This window comes from Aquarana catesbeiana, linkage group LG05, assembly GCF_042186555.1.
Source record: "Aquarana catesbeiana isolate 2022-GZ linkage group LG05, ASM4218655v1, whole genome shotgun sequence".
In the NCBI taxonomy this organism is placed as follows: Eukaryota; Metazoa; Chordata; class Amphibia; order Anura; family Ranidae; genus Aquarana; species Aquarana catesbeiana.
In genome coordinates this window covers 69,303,882-69,322,105 of record NC_133328.1, presented here as the reverse complement: position 1 = coordinate 69,322,105, position 18,224 = coordinate 69,303,882, and the positions used below count along the sequence as shown (strand labels likewise).

The 18,224-nt window shown below is 40.1% G+C and overlaps 1 protein-coding gene across 1 annotated transcript in view; it reads left to right on the top strand.

Annotated features, from left to right (window-relative positions):
* Window positions 1-18,224, top strand: part of KIF5B (kinesin family member 5B) — a 113,312-nt gene that overhangs the window by 65,516 nt on the left and 29,572 nt on the right. The window contains exons 12-19 of the mRNA XM_073629863.1: window positions 2,334-2,515; window positions 5,335-5,403; window positions 5,823-6,029; window positions 8,116-8,259; window positions 9,109-9,297; window positions 13,715-13,832; window positions 14,851-14,912; window positions 15,029-15,138. Coding sequence (XP_073485964.1) covers window positions 2,334-2,515; window positions 5,335-5,403; window positions 5,823-6,029; window positions 8,116-8,259; window positions 9,109-9,297; window positions 13,715-13,832; window positions 14,851-14,912; window positions 15,029-15,138 — 1,081 coding nt within the window. The remainder of the gene's footprint in view (window positions 1-2,333; window positions 2,516-5,334; window positions 5,404-5,822; window positions 6,030-8,115; window positions 8,260-9,108; window positions 9,298-13,714; window positions 13,833-14,850; window positions 14,913-15,028; window positions 15,139-18,224) is intronic.

Genomic DNA, 18,224 nt, shown 5'->3' with positions numbered 1-18,224 from the left:
AACACTTTTGCCCCCCTCCCTTTTTTTTTTTTTTTTTTTTTTTTTTTTTTTTTTTTAGACCGCTTTATTTTGGAGTTGGTTATTCAGCCCTGGGGGATTTTATTTTTTGCTAAACAATCAAAAAAAGACTGAAAATTTTGAAAAAAAAAAAAACACTTTGTTTTTAGTTTGCGATAAAATTTTGAAAGAGTAATTTTTCTCCTTCACTTATGTGCGCTGATGAGGCAGCACTGATTATCAGTGTAGATGTCCCCTATCACAATTGCCGGTTACCAACTCTCCTCACGCTGTGGCAGCTTGCGAGAAAAGGAATGCCGATAACCTGCAAGTTTGTTTACATGTGAGCAGCTGTGATTGGACACAGCTGATCACATGGTAATGGGCCGCTGTGATTGGCCCTTTACTCAGATCTGTGTGATCAGAGCGTGCGGGGGGGGGGGGGGGTAGATTAGGACAACTGTTTTTACTGCTGTCTGCCCCCTGTTAAGGATATTCATGCTCCCCATCTGCCCTGTTTACTGTCGAAAGTAAAAGAAAATCACAAATTTTGGATTGTCCCCAGAACAGTAATGAGAGGGGGTGCGGGCGGGGGGAGGGAATCTTTTAATTGGGGAAACTAGTTCAGGTGACAATGGATGCCCAGCAGATTCCCTTCATTTGTAGGGGTTTCCACTCGCTTCCTGTTTTGGCTATGGGACATGAAGTGAAGGTAAATCTCTCCAATGGGATGCAGATGGCAAAATAACTGGTTAAAACCCTCCCAAAGTACTATGTGTGTATGTATGTATGTGTGTGTGTGTGTATATGTATGTATATATGTGTATATATATATATATACACACACACACAATATAATGTTAATTTACAGAAAGTTGCATTTTAGATTTGCAAACTGATATTGATTGAAGGATGGTGTGCTAAAGTATAATTTCTTTAGACACAGACTTGGGCCAGACTACCTCTGGGTGTTATGGGACGCATTCGTTTAGTTAAAATGATACTCCTCCCAAAGATACTCTATTTGATGTGGCATGCCCCCCTGTATATACCACAAAAATTCTTCAAAATAATTGAATCCATTCTTCATTTATATGGGGCCACAGCAGACACAAATTATCTTGGAGAATCCTGAAGAACCCAGTGACGGTGGGAGGAGCTGTTCTTCCAGATTTTCAGGACTATTATCTTGCGTCCCAACTGTCCCATTTCTATCATTTTGACAAAAACAAGCTACCAAGATACCAGCTACTACTCTGTGAGCACCCTGGTGACCCAGCCCATACCCCACTTCAGTCAGTCCTCAGAGCCCCATTGATAAGACGTCCCTCCCAACACAAAGCAGACATGCTGACACACCACAGGTCCACTCTTACACCCCTCTCTGGTTCAACACACGCTTACACGAATTATTGTCCATTCCAGACCCGGCGGCGTGGATACGACATGGGATCCTATACATACACTAGATCATGACCACTATGGGACTTAAAACATTCCAAACGCTAAAGGACGAATTTTACCTCCCCATTTGCCTTTTTCTTTAGGTATCTACAACTCCGCCACGCTATACAAACCCAGTTTACTGGCTCCGACCCATCCCTGGTAGTCCCCTCTATTGTCGACATACTCCGCCTCCCTAGTACCACAGCATTGTCCTATACTGCCAAGACTAGATGGGATGTGGATGTTGGAGTAATTGAGGATGAGGATTGGGACGAAATTTTGGAGGACGTGAAAATAGTTTCCCCCAAACTGTCAGACCGCCTCACACAGTTGTATATTATACATAGGATGTATCTGACTCCTCAGAGGACAGCGCGCTACAAACCCACGCACAATCCAGGGTGCCTCCTATGCCACCACACCCCAGGCTCCCTCTGTCACCTCATATGGTCCTATCCAACTATCCAAGCGTACTGGATACAGCTGGTACGCTTCCTGCTTGACCAGATGGGCTTGCCTGCTACCCTAGACCCAAAGATGTCTGCCTGCTCGATCTGCTGCCAGACTTAGACGGTGATAAACCCCTGCGTACCCTTTTACATGAGACGCTATTCTTGGCGAGAAGTCGTGGCTCGCAATTGGATGTAGGCCCTGCCCCCTACAATCCAGTGCTGGAAAAAAGAGATTAACGATACTCTTCCATTTAAGAAGCTGATCTATGTACATAGAGGGTGCCCGCTTAAGTATGAGAAGGTCTGCAGCAGATGATCTGTCTATGATTGGCCATGATGGCTTATACCGATTTATGTACCATGCATATACTTTCCAATAAAGTTGGTTTTCCAATTAAAAAAAAAAAAAAAAGTATCATTTCTTTCTGTGTCCTGCAGGTGAAACGGTGCCTGTTGATGAGCAGTTTGACAAGGAGAAGGCCAATCTGGATGCATTTGTTGTGGACAATGTGGTAGCCAATGATAAGCCAGCTGTGACACTTACTGCTAATTTCACTGATGCTGATAGAAGACACCGTGAGGATGAAGTTGCTAAACTGTATAAACAGCTGGATGACAAGGTAAACTTTATTCTGTGCATTTATAATATGTTTTAACATAAAGAGCCTGGTACGAATCAGTATCGGAGTTGTTTACACACAGTAGTGATGTAAACATCAGCAGTAGGAGCCACAGGACCCAGCTTGAGACATCCAAAAACACTCGGAAGTGTTGGATAGCAGCGACACCGGTATCTCTTCAAGAGAACATTTGCTGCCCTTTGGGAATGCAAGCATTAAACCTTGTTCACACAGGTAAAAATTGCCCTCCTATGGATTTTTGTGGCAAGTATACTGCAGATCCCTAGACATGGATCCTAGGTGTTCCGGCGGCTGCTCTGCCTGTACAACTGCACATCCAGTGGTTACCTGTGATTAAGAACAGATGTCTGTCCCTGATGGCAATCTATCTGTGTTTTAGAGGTACCATCTGTTTCTAATAGCAGGTAACTACTAATTAGAACTAAAAAAAAAAAAAAAAGCATCTATTGGATGTTCAAAACATAGCATCTGGCACAATACCATAATACATAGCATAATAAACCTCACAAAACCATAGAGCAGCTCTAAGAGTCACCACAAATTGAAAAAATAAAACCAAGAAATCCAAATTTGATGCCAAAAACTGAATTCCATGTTTCTTCGATTTATGAGGAAAATGACAGATGTGGATACCAACCACCCCCAAACATCATGATAAACCACATAGCACCTTGGTGCTGTGTGACCCCCCCCCCAAATAAAAATGGTCAACCAGCACTTGTGTATCAATTAAAGAAAACCAGCTTCCTTCAAAATCAGGTCAAACAATGGTACGTTGTAATCGCTGTGCATATATACTCAGTTGGACATAGTATCATGAAAAGAAAGACACACTCTCTATTGTGTAATCCCGATAAAAACACAGATTTCAATGGTGAACATCTCTTCATTGTAAATGCCCTTACAATGAAGAGATGACAACCAGGCACTTCATATCATATAAAGAACGCATATTTCAGAATCCAAGATGGTCGTGGCTGAATCGCACATGCGTAGTAGCGTTTGTTTCGTCTCCGCCCTCATCTCTTCATTGTAAGTGCTTTTGCCACATTAAATTGCTGTTTTAATCGGGTTTACACTATAAAGAGCGTGTCTTTCTTCATGATACTATGTCCAACTGAGTATAAATACACATCGATCTATTACAACGCAGCAGTACCATCGTTTCACGTGGTTTTGGGAAAAGCTGGATATCTTGGATTGTTACACAAGTGCTGGTTGACCACTCCTAAATAAGGCTCATATAATTCTGGTAAGTCTCCCTCTGTTGCACACTGAGGTGCTGTGTGGTTTATCATTAAGTAGTTTGGCATCCACATTTCCCTCATAATCGAAGAATCACGGAATTCAGTTTTTGGCTTGACATTTGGATTTATTTTTTTAAATTTGTAGTGACACAATTTATATTTTCATTGTACTATTGTATTGCATATACATTCTAATTTATCTTGGCGCTGCATTATTTTGTGATGTTTATTAAGCAGGTACTGGTTATACTGATACATGCATTTAGATGCTTACATCAGCAGAATGGTGCAGCTGCTGCTTATCAGAACACCTAGGATTCCAGCTGCAAGTATCGGAAGTTTACTTGAAGCAGAAATTTGTAGGAGGGCACTTGTTACTCACATGAAGGAGGCCTTAAACTTCCTTTTAGAGGGCCTATGTTTCATTGGTTTTTTTTCTGTGGTGACAGACTTGCTTTAACTTTTGTCAGTTCTAAATTTCATTGTAAATACAACCAACTGCATTTATAATGTCCTGTTTGCTGAAGGCAACAGAAGGAATAAACATAGATTTTATCTCTTGCCTCTGTCATGTTACATGACTTTGTGGTGTGCAGAAACTGGATATTATGTCACAATTGCACAGCTGTGTACAGGTGTTGGAGACCTGTTTCTCCATTTTTTTTTTTTTTTATGACTCCATCTTAAAGTGATTGTAAAGACACATGTATTAATTGCTCTAATTCTCTCTGTTTTAGGTCCCTGTTCAGTAGAGTGTATGTGTGTGTTTTCCTAAAATTATAATGCTAAATACCTTCTTTGCAGAGCCCTGCTGTGCTGTCATGTGACCCCCTCTGCTTCCCTTCCTGATGTGAGTACAGTGGAGGGGGCTGAGGTTCCCCTCTGGTGAATGCAAGCCAGCAGAGGGAGTTCATGTGTCTGCACAGCAGGGTTCTGCAGAGAAGGTATTTAGCATTATAATTTTAGGAAAACCCACACTGTACTGAACAGGAACCTAAAACAGAGAGGATCAAAGTAATATATTTTTCTTTACAAGCACTGAAGCAGCTGCAGGGAATAAAAATACACAAGCAGGAGAGCAGAGGGGCGGAGAGGATATCTGTTCACACACAGACTATGGAAATGACAGGGAGAGGGGGAAAGGGGAGATGCTGAGGAGAGAGCAGTGTGACCGAGGCACGTAAACTGACCACGGTATCTGAAATCCACAGCCCTAATAAACGCGGTCAGTTTAAACGGGAAGACAGAAACAGGCAGGATCAACCAGATATTATACAACATAGAATGGGACAAATTATCCTATGCTATATATTATGCCTTAAAGAGACAGGAGCATTTTTTAATTTTGGGGTGGGGGGGGGGGGGGGCAGTTACAACCACTTTAAACGAGAAAATCAGGTGGACTTCTGTCTACAGTGGTCCATCTTCTAATAGTTTCTGATTACTAAAAATGTCAAGTTGGTTGACATTCTAGCTGCTGTGTTTATAAAATGTGGTGTTTGTCCTACAGCATTCATTTGAACATTTTTTTTTTTTTTTTTAACCTTGCAGGATGAAGAGATCAATCAGCAGAGTCAATTAGTAGAAAAACTGAAGCAACAAATGTTGGATCAAGAAGAGGTAAGCTCTTGTACAGAAACATGAAGATCTTTAATACGTTATTCGAAGGCTGTGTGTGCTGTATCATACAAGATTACCATCAGCTACTTACAGTGTGCAGCACTGTGTGAGTTGGCCTGAGTTCTTCTCTACCGTTCAGAGAAAGCCTTGTATTTTTATTGATGAATACAAGGCTCTGGAGAAGCAGGCAGCTGTTTTCATGATCTCCACCTCGGCTTGGCCCAAACAAAGTAAAGTGACAGGAATCCTGGAATTCTTCTTTAACATTTCTATCCATGTCCCATTGTACATCTTTAGCACTGTCTCCCTTTCTTCTTGATAGATTGTTCTTACATATGTGAATTCATACTAGTGTTCTACGTGAATCTCATATCTATTCCATGTTTATGTATTAGTTTTAAAGTATGTTTATCTCTCAGCTACTGGCCTCCACAAGGCGGGATCAGGATAACATGCAGGCTGAATTAAACCGCCTACAAGCTGAAAATGATGCCTCCAAAGAGGAAGTGAAAGAAGTCCTCCAGGCCCTGGAGGAACTGGCTGTTAACTACGATCAGAAGTCTCAGGAAGTAGAAGACAAAGCTAAAGAATACGAGATTCTTAGTGAAGAGCTTAGCCAGAAATCGGTGAGGTTCAGAAGGTGTCTTGGTTTATCAAGGTTGGGTTATTTAATTAATAGCTATTAGTAGCTAATTTAACATGATTAGGAGGAATTTCCCCTGTATGTAGTAACATTTAGGGAATCGCAGCCAATTCTGCAACTCTCATTGGGGTGTTTAGTTACTTTTACAGAATGTGTATTTGTTGCTTACCTGTCAGAAACCGTTAATAACATGTAATAATTATATGTATTCATTCATGCACAAGGTGACAGGTGGGGACTTCATTTTTATTACATTGAGGGTCTCCAAATCAGGCGTGTTATTTTTCTTGGATATCCCGAAATGAAAGAAAATTCAGCAACCCAAACAGAAAAGTATTTTGTTTAACAACTTACTGACCACCCGCATTGTACTGTGGATTAGGCTCTAGGTTTAGGGTGCGTGCCTGCACGCCAACACTCACCCCCCCCCCCCCCCCCCCCCTCAGCTGGCTTCCGCTGTGAATTACACAGCGGGGTAGCCTGTCAGCAAGTCCTGGCCAATGATTCACACCTGGGACCTGCCGACCGGCTATATACATTCACACCTTGGACCTGCTGATCGGTTATGTACATTTATAGCCCAGAGCTCTGTATTGACATTCAACACTGAGCTCTGTACACAGGGAACAATCTTTTTTCTCATCCCTGTAAAGCAGGGATCAAAAACTTAGAGGTCAACTAATAAAAGAAGCACACTTTACAAACATTACACATAGTTGAGCACATATTTAACCGCTTCCCAGCCAGTGTCATTAGTACAGTGACACTATATTTTTAGCACTGATCACTGTATAATGGCACCGGTGATGTTCGTGGCAGTTAGTTCACCTCAGTGTCAAATTGCCCGCCGCACTATTAGTCTCATTATAAGCCATTGATCGTCACCAAAAATTAAAAAAAAATTCAAATTCCAGTGTATATACCATAGTTTGTAGGTGCTATAACTTTCACACAAACTAATCAATATACACTTATTGGGATTTTTTTCTTTATCAACAACATGTAGCTGTTTATATTTTGGCCAAAATCTATGAAGACATGTGTTTTTTTTATTTTTTTTTATTGGATATGTTTTATAGCCAAAACTTTTTTGTTTTCTTTTTGTCTTTTTTTCACACCCAGTGGTGATTTACCACCAAAAGAAATCTCTATTTGTGTGAAAAAAAAATTGTATAAATTTCGTTAAGGTAAAAAAAAAAAATTAGCACTTGCTGTGCCCCTACCCCCCACCAAACACCTGTTTCCTGTATCAATCCAGTGCTGTGCCCGGCTGCAGCTCTTCTCTCCCTCTTCTCACAGGCTGCACTGATAGCGAGAGCCATTGGCTCCTGCTGCTGTCAATCAAATCCTGAGAGGAGGGAGTGGGGGCACAGCCAAGACATGCTGTAAGGGTGTGTCTGTTAGGGAGACACAGCCCAGCTTGGGCGCTCACCCATATGTATGCCCCTATAGCACATAACCTGCTATGGAGGCACAGGCAGAAGAGCAGGAACGGACAGCCCGGACGGAAACCCTTAAGAGGAGGTAAGGGGATGCTCTGTGCAATACCATGCACAGAGAAGGTAAGTATAACATGTTTATTCTTTTAATAAAAAACAAAATTAGCCTTAACAAATTCCAAGATCCCTCAAATGGCAAAACAAATTTGTTGGAGTCAGGGAATCCAAAGTGCTTTACTATTTAAACAGTTAAGTCATGGAGTGTGCGCTTATGAGTGGCACTAAATACTTAGATGCAAAAAGCCAAGTTGAGGACTAGCTTGGTGCACATACACATTATAATGCCCTCCATTCTGTTTATGGACATATCCTTTTATTTGTCTAAAGAAGCCAGCAGGCATTGAGATTCTAGGAAACCTGTGCTTCTAATGACAAAAATGGAGAGAGCCATAGTTGAGCCATCTGTATTTGTTTAAGCACATCGACAACGTGTCCTCTGGATGTATCAATTCCTGGCTCAGCTCCTGTTTATCGCATTGTGATCAGGCTAAGAATCACTCCACAAGTTGACCTTTTTGTATTCCTGTTTTTTTTTTTGTTTTTGTTTTTTTTTTTTTTTTTAATTTTTAGGTTATTCTTAGCAGCATAGACTCTGAACTACAAAAACTTAAAGAAATGACCAACCATCAAAAGAAAAGAGCTACAGAAATGATGACCTCTTTACTGAAAGATCTTGCTGAAATTGGTATCGCAGTAGGAAATAATGATTCCAAGGTAACTGGTCTGTCTTTTTCATGAATATATTTATTATAGATTAATAATGCAAGCCTCCCTGTTCTCAGTATGCTTTTTGCAGGCCCCTCCTGACTCTGATACAGCCTCACTTAACTCATTTTCTCAATTTAGAAATGTTCCTTAGATCTACTTGATACAGTCAGTCTGGAATTAATGTGGCTTATGTTTTTATAAAGTTAAAAAAAAGAAATGTTTGCTTGTACCCATTCAGAGGGCTTTATACACTGGCAAAATATTTGAACTACTTTGTAAAGTATTTTCTGTTGATTGTGAGTCTGATTGGAAAAATGCATCTTTTTTTTTTTTTTTTTTTTTTCTTTTCGGATAAAACAATTTGTTTCGTTTAAAGAGGTACACATCATAAACTTCCTATTGGGAAATATTGACTTGTCCTGAGAACACTGCAAAGATGTCTGTAGACCCTTGTGGTTTGGCCTTGTCTTATAGAATCGGCTTTACTGTTTTTTTTGGTTTTTTTTTTTTTTGTTTTGTTTTTAACCCTTGCAGTGCTGGCACAGCCCCTCTGCTAGGGGTATTTTTACTTGTTGCCCAGAGTTGGGCTGTAAAGAAAATTGGGTGTAATCAACTAGCACTCCACCATGTGGAGTGCTACATCTAGAAAGGAGCCACCAATTCAACGTTTTTGTCTGTGTTGATATTTTTAATCTGTCACTTGTTTAAATTGAGGTGAGCAGTGTACCCTGATTTTCACTTGACTGGTTATCAGTAGGCAGGTTCATGAAAACTGCTAGTTGATCCATTTGTTCAAAATAGAGTAACCTCTGTCAAGCAATAGGCAAATATCTCACATCTGCTTTCTCCTGTTAGCAACCTGAAGTGAGTGGCATGATTGACGAAGAGTTCACAGTGGCCAGACTATACATCAGCAAGATGAAATCTGAGGTAAAGAGCATGGTGAAGCGCTGCAAGCAGCTGGAGGGCACCCAGTCTGAGAGCAATAAGAAAATGGAGGAGAATGAGAAAGAACTTGCCGCATGTCAGCTCCGCATCTCTCAGGTAAGTTCCGCAACCCACACTTGGGGGATGGGTGTTGTAAAAAGGTATCATGATTAGTTAGGAGAAGCCAAGTATTAAAACTCCAGCTGTGGCATGAACACTTCACATATGGCTTTATTAAAGCAGAACTATAGGATGTTATAAAAGGCACACATTACTGCAGCTGCTTATTATTTAATACATTTTTGAATGCAAGCAGTGTAAGGACCTGAATCTGACCTGGTATCAGCTTTTTGCAATCCGCTATACAACAGAACTCAGACTGGGAGAGAGAGAAACAACACAAGGATACTATCTGTGCTTGTTTGCAAACATTATTTTTACACAATAACTTATCTTCCAGGAAGCTGTATTGAACGACATAGACCCCATACACACTATTAGATTTTCTTCAGATTTTCCAAAACCATGTAGTGCAAGGGCCTGCCTGATTATTATTATTATACAGGATTTATATAGTGCCAACAGTTTACGTAGCGCTTTACAACTTGAGGGTAGACAGTACAAATACAATACGTTTTAAAACAGTAGCAATCAGAGGGCCCTGCTCCTTAGACCTTACAATCTAAGAGGGAAAGTCAAGAGATACAAGAGGTAATAACTGTGGGTGATGTGCTGATTGAGAAGATAAATGTACAGTTGTTAGGTGGGGGCCTGATAGGCTTCTCTGAAGAGATGAGCTTTCAGGGATTGTCTGAACGTGGATAAAGTAGGAGAAAATCAGACGGATTGGGGTAGAGCATTCCAGAGGATGGGAGAGGCTCTGGAGAAGTCCTGAAGGTGAGCATGGGATGAGGTGACAAGGGAGTTTGAGAGCAGGAGGTCTTGGGAAGAGCAAAGAGAACTATTAGGTTGGTTTTTTGAGACTAGGTTAGAGATGTAGCTGGGGGCCAGGTTGTGGATGGCTTTGTAAGTTATAGTTAGTTACCGAATTAAATTCAAGATACTGAGTGGCAGCCAATGGAGGGATTGGCAGAGGCTGATGGCAGACGCTGAGCGGTTTGTGAGGTGGATGAGCCTGGCAGCAGCGTTCATGATGGACTGAAGTGGGGATAGCCTATTTAGAGGTAAGCCAATGAGAAGGGATTTGCAGTAGTCGAGGCGGGAGATGACCAGGAAGTGGATTAGAAGCTTTGTGGTGACATTGGTTAGGAAGGGGCGTATCTTGGAGATGTTGCAGAGTTTAAGGCGGTAAATTTTGGATAGTGATAGAATGTGGGGCCAAAAGGTTAGTTCAGAGTCCAGGATTACACCTAGCACTTTGGCGTGGAGATGGGTTGATAGTTGAGCAGAGGAAATATCATGAGCTCGGTTTTGGATAGGTTGAGTTTGAGGAAGTGATGTGACATCCAGGCTGATATGTCTGCTAGTAAGTTGGTAATGCGTGAGGAGACAGATGGAGAGAGCTGGGGGGTGGAGAGATAGATATGGGTATCATCAGCGTAGAAATTATATTTAAAGCCGTGGGAGGCAATCAACTGACCCAGGGAGGTGGTGTAGATTGAGAAAAGGAGAGGTCCAAGAACAGAACCTTGGGGGACACCAACAGAGAAAGGAAGAGGAGAGGAGGAAGTAGAGTTGTAAGTGACACCGAAGGAGCGGTGGGATAGGTAGGATGAGAACCAGCGAAGAGTACAGTCACCGAGACCAAAGGAGTGGATTTTATTGAGGAGGAGGGGGTGGTCCACTGTGTCAAAGGCAGCAGAGAGATCCAGGAGAAGTAGTACAGAATAGTGTCCACTGGTTTTAGCCGTTAATAGGTGATTGCACACAAATTGAAACTCTTAAGGTTTGACCTCATGTTATATGGTTTTGGTAAATCTGAAGACAAAAATCTGCAGAAAATCTAATAGTGTGTAAGGGGTCCTGTAGTCTTGTTGATGATCTCCTAGTAGTAGTTTTATGTTGTGAACAGTTGTTCTGGGTATATCTGTAGTCTCTCTTAAAGTGGAGTTCCACCCACTTTTACAGTTCTTCAGCATCCCTCACTAAACTGTGCACTGTAAACTAATTGTATATTTTTAAAATGTTTTTCTCAGCACCTACTGTATATCTGCTGTATTCATTTTTCACTTCCTCCTCCCTGGCCGCGGCCCATCGCATCATTTCCTGTTTGCAATGCCTTCTGGGAAGGGGCGGCAACTTCCTCTGACACTGCCTTTGCTATGGAAACCTGACCTGAAACCTATTACACTGCTTGTGCTGCACTGAGCATGTGCGTGATCTGTAAGGATGAGATGCAGGAAGAAATACAGTCTGGCTTCAGATGCCCACACTTAAGATGGCCACAGCCTGCTGGAAGTTTATAAAATAACAAATTACTGCTATAAACTAAAAAAACAGACCTTAGTTTACAGACTAACTTTACTAGAATACATTAAGCTTGTGTATTATAGGGGTATTTTTATTTAAATTGTATAATTTCAGCCGGAACACCACTTTAAATTTAAGTCAGGTTGTGATACAACATGCCAACAGTTCTGTAGAGAACTGAACTATCATCATTGGGTAAAGTTGTCCTTAAAAAATATGTATTGTGTCATATTGGGGTTGATTTACTAAAACTGGATAGTGCAGCTGTGCATGGTAGCCAGTCGGCTTCTAACTGTTCATTCAAGCTTTGACAAAATAAATAAATCTGGAAGCTGATTGGTTTCCATGTAGAGCTGCACCAGATTCTGAACTTTCCAGCTTTAGTAAATCTGTCCCATTGTGTTATAGGTTTATTGCACCTGTTCATGTAGCTAGGTAATGCATGCAGTTGTGCTCATAAGTTTACATACCCTGGCAGAATTTATGATTTCTTGGCCATTTTTCAGAGAATGTGAATGATAAACACAAAAACATTTTTTTTATCTCATGGTTAGTGTTTGGCTGAAGCCATTTATTATCAGTCAACTGTGTTTACTCTTTTTAGATCATAATGGCAACAGAAACTACCCAAATGACCCTGATCAAAAGTTTACATACCCCAGTTCTTAATACTGTGTTTTTGTCCACTTTAACATCAATGACAGCTTGAAGTCTTTTGTGGTATTTGTGGATGAGTTTCTTTATCTTCTCAGATGGTAAAGCTTCCCATTGCTCTTGGGAAAAAGCCGCCAGTTCTGTAAATTCTTGGGCCTTCTTACATGAACTGCACGTTTGAGTTCTCCCCAGAGTGGCTCAGTGATATTGAGATCAGGAGACTGAGATGGCTTCTTGGACCTTTACTTTATTCTGCTGTAGCCAATGACAGGTTGACTTGGCCTTGTGTTTTGGATCATTGTCATGTTGGAATGTCCAAGTATGTCCCATGCGCAGCTTCCTGGCTGATGAATGCAAATGATCCTCCTGTATTTTTTGATAACATACTGCATTCATCTTGCCAACAATTTTGACAAAATTTCCTGTGCCTTTGTAGCTCACACATCCCCAAAACATCAGCGATCCACCTCCGTGTTTCACAGAAGGAATGGTGTACCTTTCATCATAGTCCTTGTTGACTCCTCTTCAAATGTAACATTTATGGTTGTGGCCAAAAAGCTCAATTTTGGTCTCGTCACTCCAAATGACTTTGTGCCAGAAGGTTTGAGGCTTGCCTTTTTTGTCTCTGTGCTGTTTGACGTATTGCAAGTGGGATACTTTGTGGCATTTGCGCAGTAATGGCTTTCTTCTGGCGACTCGACCATGCAGCCCATCTTCCCTCAAGTGCCTCCATCTTGAAACAGTCACACCACACGTTTTCAGAGAGTCCTGTATTTCACCTGAAGTTGTTTGTGGGTTTTTCTTTGCATCCATTTTCCTTGCAGTTGTGGTTTTAACAGAACCCCTCATTTTCCACTTCTTGATTAGTTTGAACACGGCTGATTGGCATTCTCAATTCCTTGGATATCTTTGTATATCCCTTTCCTGTTTTATACAGTTCAACTACCTTCTCCCGCAGATCCTTTGACAATTCTTTTGCTTTTTTCATGACTCAGAATCCAGAAACGTCAGTGCAGCACTGGATGAAAGATGCAAGGGTCTGTCAGGAATCCAGAAACTCCTTGACCTTTTATACACACACTAATTACAGGCAAACAGATCACAGGTGAGGATGGTTACCTTTAATAGCCATTCAAACCCCTTTGTGTCAAATTGTGTGCATTTTATCAGGCCAAAATCACCAGGGTATTTAAACTTTTGATCAGGGTCATAAGGGCAGTTTCTGTTGCCATTATGATTTAAAAAGGGTAAACACAGTTGATTGAAAATAAATGGCTTCAGACAAACACTAACCATGAGTGAAAAAAGTTTTTGTGTTAGAGATATTCTCTGAAAAATCGCCAAGAAATCATAAATTCTGCCAGGTATGTAAACTTATGAGCACAACTGTATATTAATGCATTACGCTTAGATTATATTATGAATGTCTAATTTTGTTGTCTCTTTATAGCATGAAGCAAAGATCAAGTCCCTGACAGAGTATGTACAGAATGTGGAGCAGAAGAAGAGGCAGTTGGAAGAATCCGTGGACTCGTTGAATGAGGAGCTTGTCAAGTTACGGGCACAGGGTGGGGCTTTATACAGTGTTAAGTTGTATAAACCATCTCTGAAAGTCATTAGAAACTCCTCAGACCAGATATTCGAGAAAACCTGCTAAGCATTTTATTAAAGCAGGGAGGGGCAATGTGGGCAGGTAAATTATTTGCACTATGGCTGGGCATGCTAATTATTTTATTTCATACTTTTTCAGATTTCAGCATGAATCTGCTTGCATTTTAAGTTTTAAAGTACATTAAAAAGAACTTATTCATGATCGCCACAGTGCTCCTATTCTAGGAGCTGCCATTGCCCTACTGATATGAGCTGTGCTGGCTTCAGAGCTCAGCACACCTTTGCAGCGTTGTCCTCAGTGATGATTATGCAGCGATTCTGATAGCTAGGCAGCGACAGTCATTAGCAGTGGATGGGGACCTCAAATGTGCTAGGTCAAATCCATTGTGCTTGATTGCATTTAACAATGGCTGTGACCTAGCACAGGTCACCCAACCCCCCCCCCCCCCCCCCTTCCTGATTTCTTGTACAGGTGTCGTAAGAATTGGCAGTGAGGGAAAATCTCCCCCTAGGGGGTCACCCCTTTCCAAAGATTGTTTTTGGCGTTTGTTAGGCTTTAATGGTAGAGACCTGCTTGGCTTAAGGCTTAATTTCGCTTTACCAAAATACTTGTAGGGGGGAAAAAACAGACATAGCTTTTTTTAGAGTTTTTCAAACATGGGGCCTGTTATACACATTATTAGCGTTAATAGCTAATTTGCGTGGACAGAACTTTGGGAGCTGCCATTACTGACTTTAGAAGCAACCTCCTGGGCTGTTATCCCAACATTGGCTTAATTTTTCAATGAATGGGTGACTTGCCGCAAGCATATTGGGCTGAAGTTCATTGTTTTCAGCCTGCATGCTTGCTCCAGGCCACTGACCCTCTTCGTAGTGAACCAATGTTGGGACAATGGCCCAAAAATCTGTTAGCTCCAGATGAAATCCAGGGGACATCACTGGACGCAATTAATTTTTAAAAAATTATTTTTCTAGAAAAAGTTCATGAAATGGAGAAGGAGCACTTAAATAAAGTACAGACTGCCAATGAAGTTAAGGTATGTTGATGAGCCTTTTAGGCTACTTTTTTGACGTGAAGTAAATGTGAAGTTTTATTTCTATAATGAAAACACATTCATAACAAAATGATTAAAGTGTTATTTTCCTCACTTAGCATGCTGTGGAGCAGCAGATTCAGAGTCATCGGGAAAGCCACCAGAAACAGCTGAGTAGTCTGAGAGATGAGATTGAGAACAAGGAGAAGCTGATCACAGATCTTCAAGAGTAAGTGACAAATGTTCCCCTGCTATAGAACAAATGACACTGACCTGCTATTTTGTTAGTGATGAATAGAAAATCTCCACGGTCTGTATCATTAAGTTATTGTTAGAATGCATATCATGGCTGAGTTTATATTGCGAAGCTGTCACTGCTCAAGTGGCTCCTTGGATATCTTCACTAATAAGTGACCAACCAGATTCCCCTGGAATTTTACTTTGCTTTGCTCATGGCTAAGCAAATGGCAATCTGTAACATAAGTGGCGCTAACTAGAGTGCATAAATAATATAGACAAATGTCACAAATAATATGGCTGAAACATGTAACTAGTAGTAATTCTGCAATGTGACATCAAAAAACTAACAAAATAATATTGATGTAAAGGTCCAATCATGCAAAAATAATCAATTAAGATAAATAAATCCAAAAAAACTAAAAGTGCATAAGAGTGAAAAAAATTTAAAAATTGTAAAAAATCGCATAAAGTGAATAAAAGTCGCATAAAGTGTAAAAAAGTGAAAAAAAAACAAACCGCTAATTAAATAAATAAAAGTGTATAGTCCAACAGGTGCAATATGGTTCCAACATAAATGGAACAAATCTTTATATAACAGTTCATGCAAAAAAACAAAAGTGCATGTGCAAAAAAATGATCAGTTTCAGATACCTCCAATCATCAGCAATCCGTGGTGCACCACACGATTCCCCCAGTGTCTCACCTCTAATAGAGACCCCATGGGTCAAATCAAGCCTGCAGTCTGGAAGCAGATGAGAACCAGCAATCGATCGATCTCCTCCAATCGTCACAGCACTGGCGGGTCTCTGATGGAAGGTTTCAACCACAAAAATGTCGGCTGACCTTTCTCCTGTCTGTGCGCACACCTAGATGTGCCTGGTTGCTATAAAAACGTGCGCGCGCAGACAGGAGAAAGGTCAGCCGACATTTTTGTGGTTGAAGCCTTCCATCAGAGACCCACCAGTGCTGTGACGATCTGAGGAGATCGATCGATTGCTGGTTCTCATCTGCTTCCAGACTGCAGGCATGATTTGACCCGTAGGGGTCTTTATTAGAGGTGAGAGGCTGGGGGAATCGTGTGGCACACCACAGATTGCTGATGATTGGAGGAATCTGAAACTGATCATTTTTTGCACATGCACTTTTGTTTTTTTGCATGAACTGTTATATAAAGATTTGTTCCATTTATGTTGGAACCATATTGCACCTGTTGGACTATACACCTTTAATTAATTAGCGGGGTTTTTTTTCACTTTTTTGCACTTTATGCGATTTTTTTTTTTCTATTTATGCGACTTTTTTCAATTTATGCAAATTTTTTTTTCAATTTTTTGATTATTTTTTCACTCTTATGCACTTTGAGTTTTTTGGATTTATTTATCTTAATCTATTGTTTTTGCACGACTATATTATTTATGCGCTCTAGTTAGTGCCACATATTTCTTATATTCATATTTGTTTTTTCTGTGTGGGAACACTTTTATATGTTTGGCGGCTTCTCTTACTCTTATTTATTTCTGTTATAGCTCACTTTGGTTTGCGCATTAGTTCCCCCCCCCCCTTCTTTTCTGTAATATAAGTCAATTTATTTATTTATTTTATTTTTTGGGTTTTTTAGGATACTCATTATGTGGATCTGCTTGTTTTGGAGCTAATATTAATAGTCACAAAAAAAATGCAGCGCTCTCCTTCAATAAAGTGCATTCAAATTATAGTGCACAAATAAATATCTGAAAACGGTGTAAAAATCATCTATATTTAATTTTAAGTGAGTCCATCTTTATATATATATATATATATATATATATATATATATATATATATTTGTGTGTATGTGTATATATATATATTACACACAGTCCATCGATAAGAGAGAGATTCAATGTTTGTGAAAAGTGCAGTCCCATACACCAGAAACTTTTTAGTAATAGCCTCTGATCACCACAGTGCCCTTCACCCCACCTATGGGTGTTGTCTCACCTGCTTGATTGGACCTCACTAGTTTAAAGGAGGGGTTTATGTGCTTTGCAGTGTTATAAGTGGCACCGCTCCCACTGGCTGTACACTCCAAATCCGTGGTTCTGGTGTCAATCCTATAGGAGGCAAGAGGAAAGAACTATAGTGCAAATTGCTAATAAAGTATTTATTTATTTCCCTATAAAAATCTACTCACATTTACCAAGAAAAAAAAACAAGCATTTCACAATACAGTTCTTTGCATACACAGCTCCACCTAGCCTAGAAAAAGTAAGCAGATATTGGAGAGGGGGGAATTTAATGCGAAAAATTAGCCAGAGAGAATCATGGTCAATCCATCAAACAAAAGTACCTACCCCTGGAGGGCTTAACATAGAATTTGATTTGAAGATTTATCTCACCGAATAATAAAAGTGGATTACTCAGAGATGGATGAACTCTGTGTGGCAAGACTGGGCTTAAATGATAGGAAATCTTATACTCTACAGTATGATATATATATATAAAAAAAAAAAAAAAAATTCGGGTTTACATCCACTTTAAAGGTTCCACTTTCTCAGTGTAGACCTATTAGTGTGCTCAGACTAATTGCAAACAAGATGAATGTATAACTTACTGCACATTTACAAATTCAACTAATAACTGCAGTAAATTTAGGTAACTGTAAAACCATGTATCTTTAATTAAACACTATTGTATTCAGTTATTTAATGTTTCAAAAATCCTGCAGCATTTAATAATCTTATATCTTGTGGAACGGATCTTTTTGCAATAAATAGCAGTGCTGAGTACAGTTCATTCAGTTCTAAATGTAAGGATGTCAATGTGGCCAACATTTTTAGCTGCGCAGTTATTGAGAAGGGATGCTAATTCCACTCCTAGACATACTAGAGGAAGAGTCTGTAGAACCCTGTATGAAATGCAGTCATGAAAAGCAACAATGAGCATGTAAAAATTTGGAAGTTGCTTAAAATATTCCTTTTGGGGTACCTGTTAAAATATCTATCAAAATGTGTACTCATAGAAAGTATTTTTTGGAAAGGTTTTTTGTGAACTAAAATTATTTTCTTTCGTTCATCGACGGACACAGTGCCTCCT